Below are 17303 nucleotides of genomic sequence, written 5' to 3'. Positions count from 1 at the left end.
GATTTACACCAATTTTACAGTTTGATTAGGCCTAAATGCGATTATCATAAAATTAAAAATTTGATGACACTATCAAAACTTTTAAATAATTATTTTGTTTGCAATTTGTTTTGGTTAAAGCGTAGCAAAACCCCTAATTCAATTCTGTATTTGTTCGTGTATGGAAGCGCGGGAAACCGTCATCCACCGGTGTACAAGCAACACCCCAGCCGTCTTGTGGGAGGGGAGGGGTAGCAAATGTGAGTGTGACCTTGGAATGAGTCACAGCGGGGGCCCTGTCCTGCACCGCTTCATGCCTCTCTCGCGTTTGTTATAATTACTGTAAATGTTTAAACAACGATACCGACTGAACCAGCCAAGCGATTTTAAAAATTTAAAAAGTAAAATTAATTAAAAATTATTCTCTTTAAAATGACTACCTGCAATTTTCATTTTTTATTTTGAAACACAATTATTTTACTACGCTTTTTTTAACCAGCAACTTAATTCAAATTTATCTTCAATAGCGTGAATTGTCATCTTATTCCGTTCACAAATCAGTTTTCAAAATGAAAATCGGATGAAAATTCCACCAATAAACACCAACACAAAATGACTCCATTTTGGTGCTGCGACGTGGTGGCAGAATTTGGAACTAAACCTGGGATGTTTAGCCTTAAGGAATAGGCCTAATTAGTTGTTGTCTTGTAAGTTAAACATACGCCAAGCTGATTAAGTTTAACTTAACTTAAGTTACAACTATTTTTTACTTATATTTTTTTACTGTTAGTTGCCAGGTTCTTTTTGGCAACTAACAGGACACATAGCTACACATAGCCCAACTTGGCTATGTGTAGAGTATGGATTTGACCTTTATTTAACTTACCTGAAAATATGGACTACATGCTGATAATATGATTCGATGACAGCTTATCCTCTCGCCCTCGGCACAAAGCGTCAAATCAACCATAGATTCAGTCTCCAATAATTGTAATAATATGCCACTTAAATGATCTTTGTAATTATTCCACTTCATGCTGTACACTTGAGGTTTGGCCATTTTGCTCGATAAATGTAGCTAAGGCGATTTATATAATTAGTAACTGAACAATTTTAAAGTTATATTAAATTCAACGAATTCAAAAATTTAAACTTGGCCTAGGCCTGAGCCTTAAATTTAAAACGACCCTTTTCCCAATATTCCTTGTCTTATCACTTTACGGCTAACTGCACGGTCTGAACTGAAACCGCCATTTTGTTTACTTGGATTGGATTCTGAACAGCTGAACCGCTGAACCTGCACCTAACTAACCGAATATTCTTCTTTCCCTTTTCCACCTTTCTCGTTTTCATTCCCTATCCCTACCCACTAGCATCTAATGGATATATTACAATATATGAGAGAGTGTATGTTTTATATATGGTGTACCAGAGATTATTTCCTGCGCAAATTTCCTTTAGAAAAGGAAGTGGCTGGCCAGCTTCAAACAGATTAAATTTTTTTTTTTTTAAGGGATGGTTGAAACCCTGCTGGCCTTAAAATACACTGAGCTATAATAATAACATAATGTTAAAATATCGATCTTTTGACAGGTAGCCCATTGACAAAAATTGTGGATTTAGGGTATAGCCATAGATTAAATATACTACCCTAGTGTTGGTTAGTCTTCGACGTAACCATTGGTTAAGATTTCTTAAGGATCAGCTGAAGACAATTTTGTATGTTAGTTCCGTCTGGTTTATGTAAAGATCGTTTTGTTCTGTACCATATCTTTTGTTATCTATATCTACATCCACGAACCGTGCTTTAAACAAAGAGTAAAGCTGTTGATCATATATACACATTATAATATATATCTGTATAGTCTATGGCAACGCTAACGCACACATCATACAATCAACCCTAAAACAAGGGAATATACATTTTTCCACTTTCCCATTATTTAAATGGCATTGTTGATCAAGTAACTCCTGAATCCTAATTCCATAACTCATAATCCCCCAGATTCGGGTAAACTTTTGTCTTATGAGGCGATTTAAAGAGAGGGCATATTTTTCTAGTATTCGTGGGCATATCTCATGACCACGGCCACCTTTAACTACAGGCCGTGGCCTGGTAGAATTGGCAACGTCGCAAGTGGTGTTGTTTAGTGACAGATAGACGTCCCATAAGATAACATGGCAGACAGGTGACATCAGCTTAATAATTCGCACTCTATTGATTTAAATTTAACTTCATGAACATAAATTTATTAAAATATATTGAAAATAAAAGATACAGAATTGAAAACCAAAACAATATGAATTACAAATCTAGATCTGTACATTTTAAGCGGAGTCAATATTGTCATAGTCCAATAACCAATCTTTCGTAAACACACAAACACAAATAATACTATTAGCTGCTTCCAAACAAAACAGCTGTTTACAACACCACTTGCGAAGTTGCCACTTCGAGTTAAAGGCGGCCGTGTCATGACCCACTTACCAGAAGCCACGTTCTCATTTCTCTTTGTCTTGATCCCCAAACCCTTATTTAATCTTTTCTTCCTCTTTTGATTTTTTGTACTTATCTATGTTTTACTTCTTCATCCACGTTATTCGTTATTCCAATTAGTGATGCGCGATTGAAACAATCGAAATGTTCCTTTAATTAGGGCCTGACTTAAGGGAGGTACGATCGAGGCATTAGTTCAAAATTCCTCCGTGAACAGCGCTGTAGTAGAGAGCACTTTGGCAATGAAGGTTTAAGTTACTAATCGCAATAATAGTTCTGTTCATAAAATAAAATTATAAATGCCTCAAATTTAATTTTATTATTTTTTAATTATAAAATTAAACTATCATAACCTAACCGAATTAACCAAACTTGCTGATAATGAAATAATATAACAAAAGTTTAGTAATAGAAAAAATAATTCTTTTTTTTTATTAAATAAAACTAGAAATTGCTCAATTAAAATTGTATAGTGACTTAATAATAAAATTAAACTGTCATAACCGAACCAAACCAACCAAACTTGCTGATAATGAAAAACTCTTGGACAAAAAGTTAATGCTACTAGCGGGTTTCGAATCCGGAACCTTCAGCACATCAGCCCGGCACACTAACCACTAGACCACCGAGACCGATGACTTCAGATCGTATTGTTACGGTAATTGCGTTCCCTCAGCTAATAAGAAGCCAACAGCTGTCATCGTAGCCTCTTCTATACCTCCCCTGAGTAAATACCCTTTAATTAAAGTCAAGTTTGTTTTTCTGATTCAGGAGAGGCAAATAATATACTCTGTTCAATAAGAAAAGGTGAAAATTGTTATCCAAATCTTATAGAAACGTTAGGCCTAACCCATCATTTTGACAAATAAATTTCGAGCTTTCAAAACTTTAGGACAGGAATTAAGAGAAACTCTACTGAACAAAGTGAGAATGTGTTGGGCATATACTCTAACTGACATACAACACAAAGCCGTGACAGTTGAACTTGAAAAGGTGTTGTTGCTGTTATATTCAAAGCAGATTATGATTATGGCTGACCAGTTGGTAACCCAGAGTTTGTTGTGTACCTCAAAAATGGCACACTTTAAATGTTTGATATAATCCCACTTTTCAAGATTCCCCTATGGAGAAAATCCTTTGGTTTAGATGGATGTCTCAAATCAAATAAATAAAATTACCCACCTTGAATTTACTTCACACAGATTATCATAGTGAGGCAACAATTTATTCTGTTCTCCATGCAGGAAAAACATGTTTGCATCATATTTTAGACATGATCACTCCAATTGAAGGAGAGCATTAAGAATGCATTAGAAGTAATCCGGTAAAACAAACTACCCAGACAGCACAGGATGTTTTAAAAATATTTTATTTTAATCTTTAAAGTATATATTTTAAAAATGCATCCTATTCCACCCCCAATGTATCCTAAAAATATTTTAATAAAATATTTTGTTTTAATATTTTATAAATGTTATTAAAAAATCATTAAAAAATATATTTAAATATTTTAAATAATAATGATTTAGTATGAAAAGCATAATTATTCGTTGAGTAAATTGATTAAATAGTTCATAAAAACAAATTTCGAATAAAAAACTAGACGGACGGGGTTTGAACCGGGTACCTTTGTCTTGTGAGCCTCCTACCACAGACAATATAATACTCTAATGTTATAATACAATGGTTTATTCCATTGTCTGTGCTCCTACCTTACCTCTGAGCTATCTGTGTTTGTTGGTTTTGAGAGTTTTCAAGTGGTCAAAGAGTAGCCGACAGTTGCAATGGTCGCAATACTTGAAATATTTTTGATACCAGCAGTTATATATAATATGATTCTGTTAATCTGTTTAGGCATCAAGTAGATGAATTGTTTTTCTGGGAGTTGGAGAGGATACTGGTATTTGAATAAAGATTATTTAACTACATTTAGATTAATGTTATTATAATAACATTAACTAATATGTTCCCTTAAATTGTTCAAATATTAAAAATTAACTAAAACAAGTTAAAGAATATTAATTTTAAAAAATTGCATTATTATAATTGTTCTATATTAAGCAGGGGTTCCCCACTGTATCTATTATCACAACTATCATATCATCTGACTACATTTATTATAGATCCAATTTACTATAGATCCCATAACCAATCCAACAGAGACATGACCAACCAATTCTTATGATCCCATGGACCATTTCCCAACATTGGGGGTTGGGCCAACAATAACAATGTGTGCTACTTGGGCGGACATCCGGTATGTTAAAAGTTCACTTTTATAAGATAGTCTAAACATTTTGTTTAACTGTTTGGAAAAAAGGAATTATTTTTGAGTGATTTTAAGACAATTTTAATATACATGCCATTTTTAGTATAGGCTACTTCAATTATTTAAAAGAGTCTTTTAGTCATGGCCCTAAAACAATTCTTCAAGGATCAAGAAATTTGTTGTCAAAATATATTTTTGAAATGTGTGGGAAATATATTTTACCCAGCTCGGTTGAAACAAATGACCAAAATATATTTTTAAAACTTAAAAACAGGCTATTTATAAAATATTTCTATAATATTCTTTATAAAGGGTGTTAAAAAGTGTTTTTAAAAATATTTTACAGTTACAATTCTATAAAAATATTTTTAAAAGCTATTTTTTATGGTAAATATAATATTTTAAAAATATCTTTTACATAAAAAACTAAATTATTTTGTCTTAATATATTAAAAATATTTTGTAAATATATTCAACCGAAAAATAGAATATATTTACAAAATATATTTTTAAGACCATTAAAAAATCGTTTTAAAATATTTTAAATTTATTATGTTAAAATATTATTCAAAAATTAAAAAAATATATTTAAAAAATAATATTAAAATATATAAAAGATTTTTAAGATGGATATATATTTTAAAAATATTTATAAAATATCTTTGTGCTGTCTGGGTAGGAGCAGACATGTACCCTAGTAGCACAAATATATATTAAATACATATGAATAAATATATTTAAAATCTTTTTTATAAATCTCAAGTGTGTATAAATGTCAATTTTATATAATATTTAAAATATATTAAATATATAAAAAATATGTTTTTGAATCTATTAAATATTAAAAAAATATATTTCAATAATATATTTTAGTGAATAATATTTAAATAAAAAATGTATTTAATATCTCTTTCAAACATCCCATGGGGTCTAAACATAAAAACATAAAATAATGAAGATTTAGTATGAAAAGCACAATTATCAGTTGAGTAAATTGATTAAATAGTTTATAAAAACAAATTTTGAAAAAATTACTGGATAAAATTTTTTTAGCCCGGGTGGGTCTGGAACCTGGGTCCTTCGACTCATGAGCCTCTTACCTTACCTCTGAGCTACTTGTGACTGTTGTTAGCAGTTGTTTTCAAATTGTGAAAGAGTTGCCGTCAGTTGCAATGGTTGCAATACTTGAAAAATCTTTGATACTACAGTATAATATGATTCTGTTAATCTGTTTTTCTGTAATTCGTTTCTTAAAGTTACTCTAGTAGCCAAGTGATAAATTTGAGCCAACTAAAACATTTTTTGTTAGGATAAGTTGGTTAGCTAGGTTTTAAAAACTGTCTAAATACATTAAATAAATATTTTTACTAAGCTTTAAAAGCTGTCACCTGTCCTGTATGAATGAGGAATTTTTCAATTGTTGTAGTCAATCATAAGGATTAGTTCCAGCGTTCAAAGTGTTGTTGATAAATACCAAACAAATAGAAAACCCAGAGGTTGCAACATAATTTGAAGTGAATACAACACCACAGCAACTCATTATCATTATAAATTAACAGTTATTACAGACAAAATCAGAGACAGTAGAGTACAGAGAGAGAGAGTTATATACAGTAGTCTATGAACATTTGCAACATTTGTTTTGGCTTTGAAACTGTCAGATATTGTATTTGAGAAGGTTTATATGAATTCCTAAACAGTTATAGTTTTGCCATCATATCTGGAAAAATGCACACTAAATATGCAAACCAACTCCTGTTCTGAATATAAGATTTTAACTTCTAGATTCCCGTACGTAGAACGGGCAAACAGCTAGTATGTTTATAAATAAACAGTCTATGCCAATTTTATTCAATTTTTATCATTTAAAAATTGATAACAGCATGCATTAAGTATGAATACGAGTAAATAAAACCCCTCAAACCCAATAGCCGTGAAGCGATAATGTAATGCACAGATTCTGTATAAATTGATTTTTTACCATCGAGCCCCTGATTCAATAGACCATACATAGTCTATGATAGTGGAAGGGTGCATCTATCAAGGGGAGCAAATATAATATCAGTATGATCGGTTCAGTGTCCTAGATGAGAGAAGAGACTAGATAAGACACATCTTGATAAATCACTTTTCCCAGACACTGGACTGAACAGAAGGATTATCCTGTTTGGTTCTCTGCCCAAGCTTGCAGAGGCTATTAAGCTGTTTTAGAGCTGTTTAATAGCTTTTTGAGGTGTAGAAAGGGTTTTACAGCCTCCAAGTCAAGTGAAACGGGCTATAGTCCAATCGAACGTATGTCAGCAGTAATAGGACGTCAGTAGTTTGTCAATTCAGCAGTCTTGAGAAATACCACGAGTGTTGAATCTTCTCTGACGTATACAACTGTTTAATAGTAGCCTACAGCAGTTTCAATCGTCTTAGAATTATAATAACATATGATTTATACTGTTGAATAGGTTTTAAAGCTTGATATAAAAGTGTAAGAGTTTTGGTATGAAATCTTGTCACAGTAATAATTTTACCGTATGCGCTTAATACAAGCGCATACACTGTAAGTAGTTTCTAGACTTTTGAATGCTAAAAAGTGTATTATATACATTCACACTATACAACCAACTCCAACCGAGTGGAATTTTTTATTCTATTGTGGTCAACCTGTCTCTACAGCTGTTTTGTAGTCAACCTTTTTTCAATTTAACCAGCTTCACAAGTTCACAATACCGTCGTGAAGTTAGCGGCTCTTTTCATCGGCGCTTTTTTGGTTTGTAATAGATGTGGGTTGGTACTCCTGCGGACGCCACAAACGTGTTTTGCAGGGATGTCGGAAACACAATTCAATGACAATACGGTGCGAAATGATGTTTTTATATTTATATAATGTCAATTATACATTGATAAAACGTGTATACAAGTTAAAACTAATTAATTGACGCATTTTAAAAGGCATATTTGAGACCGTAGTGTACATTATACGTAGCTATGGCTTAACATAACGCGATCAATTAAAACTACGAACATAAAAAGTGCATAATCTTTTTTCCTAAGCCCATCACATCAACTTTGATGTATTCTAATGGTAATGTACAATGTGTAGAATACTCAGTATAAATATGATTGAGGCAGTCCAGTGAATTACGAAGCTATATGGCAAAATATATATGGTTGATAGGAATTTGCGTCAGGAAAAGTGCACAATCTTTTTCCTAAGCCCATCACATCAACTTTGAGGTATTATAATGGTAATCTACAATGTGTAGAATAATCAGTATGAGTATGATTGCGGCAGTCCAGTAAATTACGAAGTTATATGGCAAAATGTATATGGTTGATAGGAACTCGCATAAGGAAAAGAGCACAATCTTTTTCCTGAGCCCATCACATCAACTTTGAGGTATTCTAATGGTAATATACAATGTGTAGAATACTCAGTATAAATATGATTGCGGCAGTCCAGTGAATTACGAAGTTATATATTAACTCAACTAGCTGTTACACACGGGCTTCACCCCGTTTGACTTCATAAGTATTAATAAAAATATTGGTTAGTTAAGTTAAACAGAAATTAGCAAAACATAATACAGTACAAACAAATTTTAACACCTAAATTTAATAAGGTAATAAATTAAAATATTAACAAACAAATAAGTACAGCTGAGGTATTTTTAACATTAGGTATATAAGTGTTCCCTTTAGAAAGGAATTTACGACCTTAAAGGGCAATTTATGGCATAATGGATAGTTTTGCGCAAGGTTTCTCGTAATGACAAACATTTTAAGTATATGGTTTATGGGGGTGTGACTTGTATTTTTCTCATGTGGGATTTATGGATAGTAGTAGGACAAAAACATGAATCCTTTTTAAAACCATATTAACTGGCCATCTTAGTACATATTATTCGTTCATTAATACATTCTTCCTCTTATGTAGGTTTCTAATATTCCGATTCCATAATATGAGTTATTAATTTTGTTTGCGTGATTTATGTAGACCTATATAAATCTTTTAAATACTTCACTGCTATTTCAGTAACTTAATCTCTAAAATGACATTCTAACGGTCCTAATTGGTTGGCGTGTACGGTTGCCTTAAAAATGTTATATTGTAATGCAGGTATCTAAATATCCCCCCCCCACACACACACAAAACGGATCGGCGCGCGGTCGGTCGGCTGGCTTCAACGAAACTAGAGCTTTTCCACTATCCTCCTAAAATTTAATCCTCCTACATTCTAGCTGTGTTAAATTTGCTACTATAGTTCGGCCGCTTAGAAAGCGACCTCCTCCAGCATTAGTTTAGCATTAGCGCGCAAGTCGTTTTCTAAGCGGCCGAACTATACAGTCAAAATCATAAGGGCATATGTTATTATTATTCAGTTTGTTTACGTAAATATTTCCTCAAAATCTTCATTATAACGAATCTTGAACTTTTTACTTTATCACTGTAATTTGGTAACTTTCTATGTAGTTCTGTTTGTACATCAGATGCATTTACCTATTATTGTTTTGTGTGTGCATTAGATCAATTATCATGGCTATGGAATAATCAATAATCAGTATCTTTAAGCATAAATGTCCTTTTTCCGAAAACTGTATTCATTAAACCCCATTACTCATTATATTTATAATGCAATTTTCAACGTTTGCTGTTATTAACTGTTTTCCAGTAATTTATTGAGATCTTCCACTAGTATAAGGTTTGTTCGCTTGTTCAGTTAGTAGATTTTATGACCTGTTTATGTCTGTCGTAAAACTCCAAAGAACATTTCCTGTCCAATACAGTGTTCATAGTATTAGGTATTGGTTTTTCTTGAATATTTTAGTCTCCTTTTGTGTTAGTCGTGTGTTCATCAGAGCCGGCCTTAGGTACAATGCCCACACATTGGGTATAAAATACAGAATAATTTAAAAGTATTAAAATTTTACAATATTTATGTTAATTATAAAAAATTAAAAGGGGGAATTATTTTATCATCAATTTTTTGTTTGCACCATCCAAGGCCGGCTATGGTGTTTACAGTTGAAATCTATTTAAACTTCGATATCTATCTCCACTGATTTGACAGAATTTTTTAAAAAAAGAATCGTCTTTATTACCTAATATAAAGTATCTATTAAATTTTGAAGCAATACAAATTTTATATAAAATTCTTTTCAACCCATTTTTAATGTCTTAAAAACAAATCATTTATTACGTTGAATAGTTGCTAAGGCTTAAAGTTAAAGAAAAACATTTATAAAAAACATGCAAAATTTAAATTTCCATGTTATTTATACATTACCTACATAGAATAATTAAACCGTTGCAGTTTGCTTGTTTATGAATACATCTGTATAAAATTTGGCAAGTAAATTTATTTAGTAATAATCTATTAACATTTTACAAAAAAAAATTACCCTTCGTTGTAGCAACACGCGTGATAACTCATTAAACTTAGGTTATTATTTAACTCTGGAATAAACATGACTATTTAAGGAGATATTTTTAAGAAAATCCAATCGAGCAAATAGAAATTCACTTATTCCGCTGGTTTTCTGTGGCTGGGGTATCTTGTTACTTCAGTTATACTACTTAAAACATTGATTAAGCAAATAAAATGATCTAACAATTGTAATACAGTGGAACAGTAAAGCGCTACTCATAAAACTCACACAGAAAAATAAAATAATACATTGTCGACTTAAGCGTACAGTGACACTAACGTCTTGAAACAAACATAAAAAATCGTTTTACTATAGGATGAAAAGTCTATAAGCTAATCGGCACAATAAATTCGGACACCTAGACTAAAATCTAAAACTAAAAATAAAATTATTTGATCCAGAGGAATCATGTATCAGAGTTTCGGTAAAACATTACAGTATAATGGAACAAATTAGATATTATTCTAGTAAGTTGTTTTTTATCTTTATGTTTTCCAACATGTTTTGCTTACGTTTATAGTTTAAGGTTGTGTAAATAGATTATTTTCATACACGATATGTTTATAAAGTAAATAAAATAGCTTATTTTAATTTTTATCTTTTTGAAAAAGCAGTTTCATTTTGTTTCCCTTTCGTTAAGGTTACCTCTCCTCAGGTTATACCTCAGATTTCTTCACAGATAATTGACTTGTTTGCCTCAATCATATTCATAAATATTATATACTACGATGTATTTTACAATTGGAATAGCTCAAAGTTGTTGTGATGTGCATAGAAAAAATATAATGCATTCTTATTTGTTGCAAGTTCCTATCAACCATATACATTTTGCCATATAACTTCGTAATTTAGGGGACTGCCTCAATCACACTCATACTGATTATTCTACACATTGTATATTAACATTAGAATACCTCAAAGTTGATGTGATGGGCTTAGGAAAAAGATTGTGCACTTTTCCTGATGCGAGTTCCTATCAACCATATACATTTTGCCATATAACTTCGTAATTTACTGGACTGCCGCAATCATATTTATACTGACTATTCTACACATTGTATATTACCATTATAATACCTCAAAGTTGATGTGATGGGCTCAGGAAAAAGATTGTGCACTTTTCCTGATGCGAGTTCCTATCAACCATATACATTTTGCCATATAACTTCGTTATTTACTGGACTGCCGCAATCATATTTATACTGACTATTCTACACATTGTATATTACCATTAGAATACATCAAAGTTGATGTGATGGGCTTAGGAAAAAGATTGTGCACTTTTTCCTGATACGAGTTACTATCAACCATATACATTTTGCCTTATAGCTTCGTAATTCACTGGACTGCCTCAATCATATTTATACTGAGTATTCTACACATTGTATATTACCATTAGAATAGCTCAAAGTTGATGTGATGGGCTTGGGAAAAAAGATTATGCACTTTTTATGTTCGGAGTTTTAATTGATCGCGTTATGTTAAGCCATAGCTACGTATAATGTACACTACGGTCTCAAATATGCCTTTTAAAATACGTCAATTAATTAGTTTTAACTTGTATACACGTTTTATCAATGTATAATTGACATTATATAAATATAAAAACATCATTTCGCACCGTATTGTCATTGAATTATGTTTCCGATATCCCTGCAAAACACGTTTGTGGCGTCCGCAGGAGTACCAACCCACATCTATTACAAACCAAAAAAGCGCCGATGAAAAGAGCCGCTATCTTCACGACGGTGTTCAACCATGAGTGAGAGAAAAGAATTTATTTGTTAAAAATAAATACCTCTGCCTTAAAAAATAAGGTTGCCAAAGACACAGAAAAATAGTACACATAAAATATCGAAGGATTATACAGCTATAAGACTGATTAATTTTGATGTTTGCCATATAGATGATTTCTCATTATGGCCAATGAACCTCTTAATGTTTCATGAATAATAATTTTCAAAAAGGATCTGTCCAAATCATATTGTTTCCAAAAGTTCACAAAAAATTTTGATAATGTTCCTCTAGAACCAATAAACAATCCAATCACCTCAATTTTCGAAATTTTAAAATTTTGCTTGAAATATTCAAAGGTAGAATCATAAATTTTTTTCTTTTCTTCATTAACTTCGTTAGCTTGATTTATGTTTATTTCAAATCTAATTGTAGGATCGAGAATTATGCCTTTGTTAGTTTCTCTTTCAATCAATAAAATATCAACTCTTCTGGTGCTTCCGTTAGAAGAAAGACAGTGTACTTCTTCTTGCACTTCCCATGTATTATACCTTTTTCGGAAGGCATTTGCTATGATACTTCTTATTTTGTGGTGCCTTGTGTTTCTTAGAAGTTCACCAAACGGACAGAAGCCAAGGGCATGTGCAAGGGTTTCAATCTCACCACAGGCATGCCTGCAGCGGTTATTGCCCTGACTTCTGCCGTGGAGAACACGCACTGGCACCACATTTGCAATCATTTTTATACTGTCTTTCCACTCAGATTCTGACAAGCCTTCTTTATTAATAATACTTTTATTTCCCGGAGTATAGTCCTTGAAAAGTTCAACACCTTTACCCTTCTGTTTTAAGCTTTTCCAATTTTCAAACTCTTTTTCTCTTAAGTCATTTCTTAATTTTTGGGTATTTATTGTTTGATTACGATCAATTTCTTCTAGGTGTAATTTTTTTAAACAAATTGTTTCTATCCGTTTAAATTTGTCTTCATTTATTGTATAACAATTTTTAACCCGTCTGAGTATTTGTATAGAATTAAGTTGTTGAATATATGCTTCCCATTGAGCCTTGATTAATCCAAGTCCTTTATATTTTTTTGGGCTATATAACATAAAATCTGGAGTGTCAGTTGGTAAGCTTAATATTTCTTTAACACTACTTTTAACCAGTTTGTCCAAGTCAGTTAAAAATGCTACTGGTAATTTATGGAGTGGAGCATTTTGAAATGGATATATTAACGTTGGCCATATACATTGATTAATTATATTAAACTTTTGGCTTGACAAAATTAATGTAGTCGATGTTAGTCTTTCTAATTGGGATTTGAATTGTTTAATTATTCTTTCTTTATTAAAAACGATCCCTTGGGAAAAGTTAACACCTAAATACTTTATGTTTTCACTATCTGAAATACTTTTTATGAATAAGTTTTCATCTAACCAGATATTACTTTCAACTAGAAGTCCTTTTTCAATCACGATAGACTGACATTTGTCGGGGTTTATTTCTAGTCCGATCGAATTAAGTAAATTAATGGTCATTGAAGTAAGGGTTGCAACACTTTATGTTTGTCTTTTCCAATAATAACTAAATCATCAGCAAATCCCATTATGGTTAGTCTATCTAAATCCGGCAGAAGTTCGTATCCGTAAGCCATTTGAACTTCTTTTTCACTTAGTTCATTTAAAATGAAATCCGTGCACAAATTATACAGCGTAGGGGATAAAGGTGCTCCTTGTAGTAACCCTCGTTTGAAGGGAATCGCTTTTGTTTTACTTCCACCAGTTTCAATAATAGTTTGGTTGTCTAACTGAAGATTTGCTATCAAAGTTTTTAACTTCCTAGGAATGTTATGTGATTCTAGCGTTTTAACTAGGTGTTCGTGCCCAACACAATCATAAGCTTTGTTAATATCTAGAAAAACCAATGAAACATCTTTTTCCTCTGTCTTAGTTTTTGTTAAAATTGAGTTCACTATTTCTACATTGATTGTTGTTCCTGGTGTACTAGTAAAACCTCTTTGGTTTGGGTTAAAACGTATATGACCTCTCAGTCTTTTATCTAGAACTCTTTCAACACTTCTTCGTAAGACAGAGCAAATAGATATAGGTCTCCAGTTTTTAGCATCTTTAATGTCACCTCCTTTGTAAATTAAAACTGTTCTTGCAAGTTTAAAACAATCAGGGACCCAACCTTTTAGCATCATGATTGTACATATCTTTGCCAAAATAACCGACACTTTCTTACATTTTATAACTCTCATTAACACTTTGTCTACTCCAGGAGAAGTGTCAACAGCAATTGATTTCATAGCATTCATCATTTCTTCAGCAGTGACAATTATTTCTTCAAAGTCTTCTTCTTCATTAAAAGTAGTTGATTGTGTGTTTTCGTAGTGATCTCTAACTGATGTATTTTGCTTAGCAAAACGATTGTGGAACTCCTTGTACAAATCATTTGTAGATATCTTACAAGATACATCGCCAGATCCCATAACCATCCTGCAAGCTTTTCGCCTTTGATTATAATACAGATATTGTGCTTTTTCGTACAAATATTTTTCTTTTCTTTTAGACTTTTCTCTTTTTGAAGCTCGCATTGGATTGCTTGAGGTTTTATAGGTTTTACCATTATTCAAACTTAGGTTTGATTTTCTTAAGTTGTAATACTTCATTGCAGGGTGTTTAGGTCCAGGCAAATAGTTTACGGCTGAAGCTAAAAATGTTGTAAACTCGTTCATTTTTTGATTCAACTGTTCAATGTTATCTAGATCTGTTATTTTATCGAATTTTTCTTCCCAATCACACAACATTTTTTGAAAGTCAGTGTCTTTTGATTTGGTTTCAACTTTGTGGGTAACCTTTTCTTGTAAGTCATCAACGTATTTTTCAATTATTTTATCTCTATGTACTGTTGCATGGGCCCTGCTTATGTGAATAACTAGACTTTTTACCGATTTTCCACAATGGGGGCATGTTATACTTTTCTTTTTACTTGGAACAATGTCAGTATTTTGTGCAAAGTTTTCAATGCTTTTCATGCCATTTATATTATTTGTATTGTTAAGGTTATCAGTCAATTGGTTATTAGGTTTGAGTGACGTGTGAAAATCTGACTCTGAGTCACTATCATTATCATCGTAATATTTCAAACAAGGTCTGGTGTACTTAGGGTCACGCGAAGGAGGTATCACTACAGCAAATTCATTTGTAGATGAAGGGCCAGGTTCTTGACTGTAACTGTAAGTGATTTTTTGTATAGACCCATTTTGCAAAGATACCTTTGATTTGTCAGTTGATGCTTGGTCCTTATGTGAGGCTTTAATATGTGATTCTAATCTAGTAAATGATTTAAGACAGAAAGGACATTGTTCTTTTGTAATATTTTCTCCTGTAGGACCTGGATTTTGGTGTATATCACCACATAAAAGCATAAGAAGCACAATTGTGTTGACTAAGTGTATTGCTTCAAATGATTCATTCTTAAGCAGCAATGTCCAGTACTTTTTATTTGTTTTGTACTTAAGTTTACTTAGCTGAATTTTAGTTTTTGATTTTGTGTGTGTATAGATAAAGGAAAGATAGTTAAATGTTACTCTATCCATTTCAAAGATATGATGATCCATTGCTTATTTTTCAGAAATTTTCCTCTTGTTTGACAAACCAGGGTCATTTTTAGCAATAAAAACATTAATAATATTGGAATGATACTTTTTTGTTTCATTTTATATTTGATTTCAAATTAGGCCTACTATTAATTTTGTATCCTTTTGATTATAACCCTTTTCATAAGAACCATATGTTTTGGTATTAAAACCAAACAAAACAAAAGAAACAAAATACTAATTCACAAAAAGTTTGGTTAATGAAACTTGGACAATCTTCAAACTTTGAAATCTGTTAATTTACTGAGAGTTGCAAACTTACTATGGGTAAATTGAGTTCCTCATCTAATTCTTCAGTTCATATATTACAAAAATAAACTATTTAAACACTTTTATCGTGAAAAACTTGTAAAATTTTAAGAGCATAAATGTTTAACAAATTACTGTTTACTGAAACAACAGCTGTTTTATTATTATTATGTGTTATTGTCTGCTATCCTTGACAAAATATTAAATGAAGAAGATTTACCTATAATTTCCCTATCTTTATTTATATTAAAATAAGTTTTCATAAGAAATAATGTTGACTAATATATAGGTAGTAATGATATTTCTATTCAGGCTTAAATTAGGTACAGTGAATGGATTTCTTCAATAGAATTCAACAACCTATAACACTACTCCTAGGGTTCAATTATTTCATCTGTTTAGGCCTTTAATGGCTTAAATTTAACTGATATTTCTTTCAAACGTTGTTAATAAACCTTCTAAAATGAGTTTTTCAACGTTTAAAGTTACTCTAGTAGCCTACAAGTGATGAAATTTGAGCTAACTAAAAACAGAGATTGTTAGGTTATGTTGGTTTGCTAGGCTTCTAAACTGTCTAAATATGTTAAATAAATAGTTTTACTAAGCTTTAAAAGCTGTCACCAGTGGTAATAATCAGATATAAATGTAGAATTTTCCAATTTTGTAGTCAATCGTAAGGCTTAGTTCCAGCGTTCAAACTGTTATTGATAAATACCAACAAAACCCAGAGGTTCTAACAGGATTTGAAGTGAATAACACATAAAATCAACTAATTATCATGATAAATTAACAGTTATTTAATGCAGTAGTCTACCATTGTTGAACATTTGCAACTGTAGACTTTAGACTGTGAATAAGTATGTACTCGGTGAGAAATTGTCATTTTTACAGGCCTATCTGGCAGTGTAGGCCATAAATGAAGTTATTTTAACTGATGGGATGTATTATACTCAAAACCCCCTTATAAATACCCAACTTTTAAAGCCAAAACGGTTACATTCGGTCGATAAAAAACTGAGATAGGGCCAAAACAGTATGCCTCGGAAAGAATCTACGAGTAACCTAGAATTTAGCACTGTTTTGGCCCTGTTCATAGATTTAACATTAAAACCAAAGGTTTTGTCACCATATATTCTACAATATGTTGGTTACAATAGTTATATGAGGTTAGACGATGCAATTAACCATGAAATGACTTTAAAGGTTGTTATACTGGCCTGCAAGTGATTAAATATCTGACTCTAACATAAGAAATCTACTCTTAAAGTGGCAAATACTTGCACAGTGAAGTTTTACCTCCACATTTATGTTCTATAGTGGATTTCTGAGCTATACATATTACATTCAAGCCTTTAGAAGTATCTCTCATCCATTAATTGAGGTTTTAAAGAGTTTTTTAGTCAGTTTCAACTCTCAAATCTGTTGTATGCCTCACCACTCCATATACTCTAACCTATGGCGATAAACTACATCTGATTACACTTATACACTCTA

At 31.7% G+C, this 17303-nt stretch overlaps 1 protein-coding gene across 1 annotated transcript in view; it reads right to left on the bottom strand.

Moving 5' to 3' along the window:
- The window catches only part of LOC128995414 (uncharacterized), a 37039-nt gene extending 35814 nt beyond the window's left edge, over positions 1 to 1225 (bottom strand). The window contains exon 1 of the mRNA XM_054420425.1: positions 866 to 1225. Within this exon, the coding sequence (XP_054276400.1) occupies positions 866 to 1039 (174 nt within the window). The 5' untranslated portion in view covers positions 1040 to 1225. The remainder of the gene's footprint in view (positions 1 to 865) is intronic.
- Positions 1226 to 17303: the final 16078 nt, after the last annotated feature.

Source organism: Macrosteles quadrilineatus, unplaced genomic scaffold (genome assembly GCF_028750875.1).
Source record: "Macrosteles quadrilineatus isolate MER2022 unplaced genomic scaffold, UCM_ALF_1.0 Scaffold_5__1_contigs__length_97177068, whole genome shotgun sequence".
NCBI classification, from domain to species: domain Eukaryota; kingdom Metazoa; phylum Arthropoda; class Insecta; order Hemiptera; family Cicadellidae; genus Macrosteles; species Macrosteles quadrilineatus.
This window is presented reverse-complemented; position numbering and strand designations above follow the sequence as displayed.